This window comes from Anneissia japonica, unplaced genomic scaffold, assembly GCF_011630105.1.
Source record: "Anneissia japonica isolate Jap-2015-1 unplaced genomic scaffold, ASM1163010v1 scaffold26_len2425191_cov177, whole genome shotgun sequence".
NCBI lineage: Eukaryota > Metazoa > Echinodermata > Crinoidea > Comatulida > Comatulidae > Anneissia > Anneissia japonica.
In genome coordinates this window covers 1,136,396-1,139,597 of record NW_022685220.1, presented here as the reverse complement: position 1 = coordinate 1,139,597, position 3,202 = coordinate 1,136,396, and the positions used below count along the sequence as shown (strand labels likewise).

The 3,202-nt window shown below is 33.1% G+C and overlaps 1 protein-coding gene across 2 annotated transcripts in view; it reads left to right on the top strand.

The window, feature by feature from the left end:
- The window catches only part of LOC117108925, a 15,294-nt gene that overhangs the window by 7,908 nt on the left and 4,184 nt on the right, over positions 1-3,202 (top strand). For both annotated transcript variants that reach the window (XM_033251117.1, XM_033251109.1), the window contains 2 exons: positions 227-345; positions 713-908. In XM_033251117.1, the coding sequence (XP_033107008.1) occupies positions 227-345; positions 713-908 (315 nt within the window). The remainder of the gene's footprint in view (positions 1-226; positions 346-712; positions 909-3,202) is intronic.

The window sequence follows — 3,202 nt, the reverse complement described above, 5'->3', positions numbered from 1 at the left end:
ATATATATATATATATATATTGATTTTATATACAATTTGATTTCTTGCATATTGATAAAATATTCTATCAGCTTCCCACAGGCTAAAAAATTTAAATATTCCAAATTTGATATCGGTAGGACCTGCGTTGTTATTGAAAGACAATTAAATATAATTAGAACTCGTTAAAATAAAAAGAGTGTGATAAGAAGAGGTGATATTACTAACATGTCAATCCGTTCCCTAGGCTATAAAAAGGAGATCCCATACGACAGTAATGCAAGCAGTTTTCCTGAGGGAGACAGGCATCCAGACAGAGATAAAGAACGAGTTAGCACAACAAATTACACCACTTATTATACAGCGGTAAGAAAATACCGTACCTTGTTGTGATAGCGCTGCTGCCGATGGTAATGATAATGATAATAATGGCAATAATGACGATTGAGATAACATTGAAGATCATGAAGATTAAGATGATTGTAATGATGTTTATGGTGGTGATGATGATATTGAGAAAGGATAATGGTGATGAAGGCGGTGTTGATAGTAGGTCACAGTGATAATATTGACTAGTGCATCATGACGAAACAATGGATGCTAAAAATTACAATAAAAATAGTTGTGATCATGATCGCCAAATACTATAATAAATCGGATGGTGTTTCATATGGCATTCGGAAACAGCTTCGAAAACGAAATTTTGGGGGTTTTTTTGTTCGTCTCTAAACAGCCTCCAAAGAATTTTAAAAATGAGATTATCTCTGGAGCCGAAAAACGTGTCGTCAGCATGGTAACATTTGGAGAGCCGAAACGGGGAGTGACGTTCTACAAGACAACACAAAGCGAATCCTATCCGACAATAAAGCCGCTTAAACCCGTTACTAAGGTGCTTGGGCCCGAGAGCAAAGTTCCAATGGACTACTACAGTAAGTATATTTTCTGGATTCATATACAAAGTATTTTAAAGTGATTTTGTTTTATCTTTGATGATCCACAAAGAAACGACATATTTTAATGGCATTTTAATGTTCAGCAAAAGATTGGTTATCTTTCGGACCCAAAATCAACTCTATTCCCCAATGGGTTAGCCTGCCTACAAGCCAACATTTTAGAAGACAGTACAATTTTATAATAAAGCTATCATTATAAATATAATAGTATGGTTCTTATGAATGGTAATATACATATATGGTAAAATATTAAAAGCATTTTTTTTAGATTAGCTGGATGTATTTGATTATCTCGGTAAACAAGGACAGTGTTGAAAATGGAAACAAATTAAAATCTAACATCAATGGGTTGATTATTTGATCAGGCCCATGGTAGACAGTTTCTTCTGGTCTAGCAAGAGGAGCAGAAGCCAATTTTAAAACAATGACTGTATATACAATGGTGTACTTTGACGACTAAAATTGTTGTTGTACATTAGGCAGAAACGAAAGGAAGTAAAAATTCTACATATCAAATTTGTAATAGCTGATTTGATTTTTTTTGTTCCTGTTGCAGAGTATTGAACAACTTTTATTTGTGTATTTGATATTTTGGTTTTGTAATGAACGTACGGTGTATGAGCATGTGCCACCGACATAAATCAGTTTGTTTCAATAAATTCAATAAATTAACTCATAGGTATTTACTCAAATTCAAATTGAATTTCAAAATTTTTATTAATTCAGGAAACATATATGTTCAAGTTCAAAGTAATCTTTATTGTTCAAGTTCAAAGTAATCTTAATTTGTAAACAAATTGAAGTTTAACATTTAAAATCGGAAGAAGACAGGCAGGAAAAATAAACCACCTAAACAATATAGAAAATTCAAAAACATCTAAAAATTTAAAAGCACGGTAGGTAAAATTCAAAAAATTGAAAAAAATTATATACAATTAGATAATCATTAAATACCAAATTAATATTTCATGAGAAAAATTAGAAATTCACATTGAGAACAATTTAAATACATTAAAAATTATTATTATTAAGATATTTTATATACATCAATTGGGTAAAGGATGGGTAGAAAGCGATGTGTTCAATATGTTGACAATTAAAAATATGATTTATGTATACATTCATTGAGAAAGTAGAAATTCACATCGAGAACACATTTAAATACATTAAAAATTATTAAGAAATTTTAAATACCGGTACTGTACATCAATTTGTATTAAGAGTTAAGTTAAAAACAAAACATTCAATGCAAGGAACACCGTTTCGATACGAATGGGATCACTGTTAGGTCATATTTTTTTTATTTGACCATTTATGAAAAATGCAATAATTTATAATAAAATTCTTAGATGTCTCGGTTTTCACATTTGGTAGTTTAAATTCTCTTCTGGTTCTCAAGCAGTAATTGTGGGAGGGAGAATCTGGAAGGAGGTAATTTTATCTATGGTGTGGGTTTTTAAGCTTTGTAAAGTATGTCTTGCAAAGTGACTATACGACAATCATAGATGGTTAGGATATTGCATTGGATTAAGGCAGGATTGTACGAAGTTGAAGGAAAAATCGTTCTAATGGCTCGTCTTTTGATTGATTCCAGTTGTTTGTTTTGTTCAGCGTTATGCTTGTCCCAAAGACACATCAACCGTGTAATAAAATGCCTCCGACGGGATTCGAACCTGCGACCTCTTGCTGACAAGGCGAGCGTCATAACCACTAGACTACAAAGGCTTCATGGTTGAACAGGTCCAAGTAACCGTCGGGAACATTGTATTACACAATGGTATGCCTCAAGAGGCGTTCGGCCAGATAAATCTGGTGATACGGCTAGAAATGAATACTGTCGTATATTATATTTAAGGAAGTTAGCCGTTAACATTGCTGCATAAATATAATATAAATCATCAAGGGTACATATACAGTGTTTAATAAGGACATGATGGAACATCGTAGGCTACCCTGTAGCTTTTTAACGAATAAAGTCCTATAAAAAGTAATTGTGTAATAAAATGCCTCCGACGGGATTCGAACCTGCGACATCTCGCTGACAAGGCGAGCGTCATAACCACTAGATCACGAAGGCTTCATGTTTGAACAGGTCGAAATAACCGTCGGAAACATCGTATTACACAATGGTACGCCTCAAGATGGCGTTCGGCCAGATAAATCTGGAGATACGGCTAGAAATGAATACTGTACTGTCGTATATATATGATTTAGGAAGTTAGCCGTTAACACTGCTGAATAAGTATAATATAAATCATCAAAGGTACATA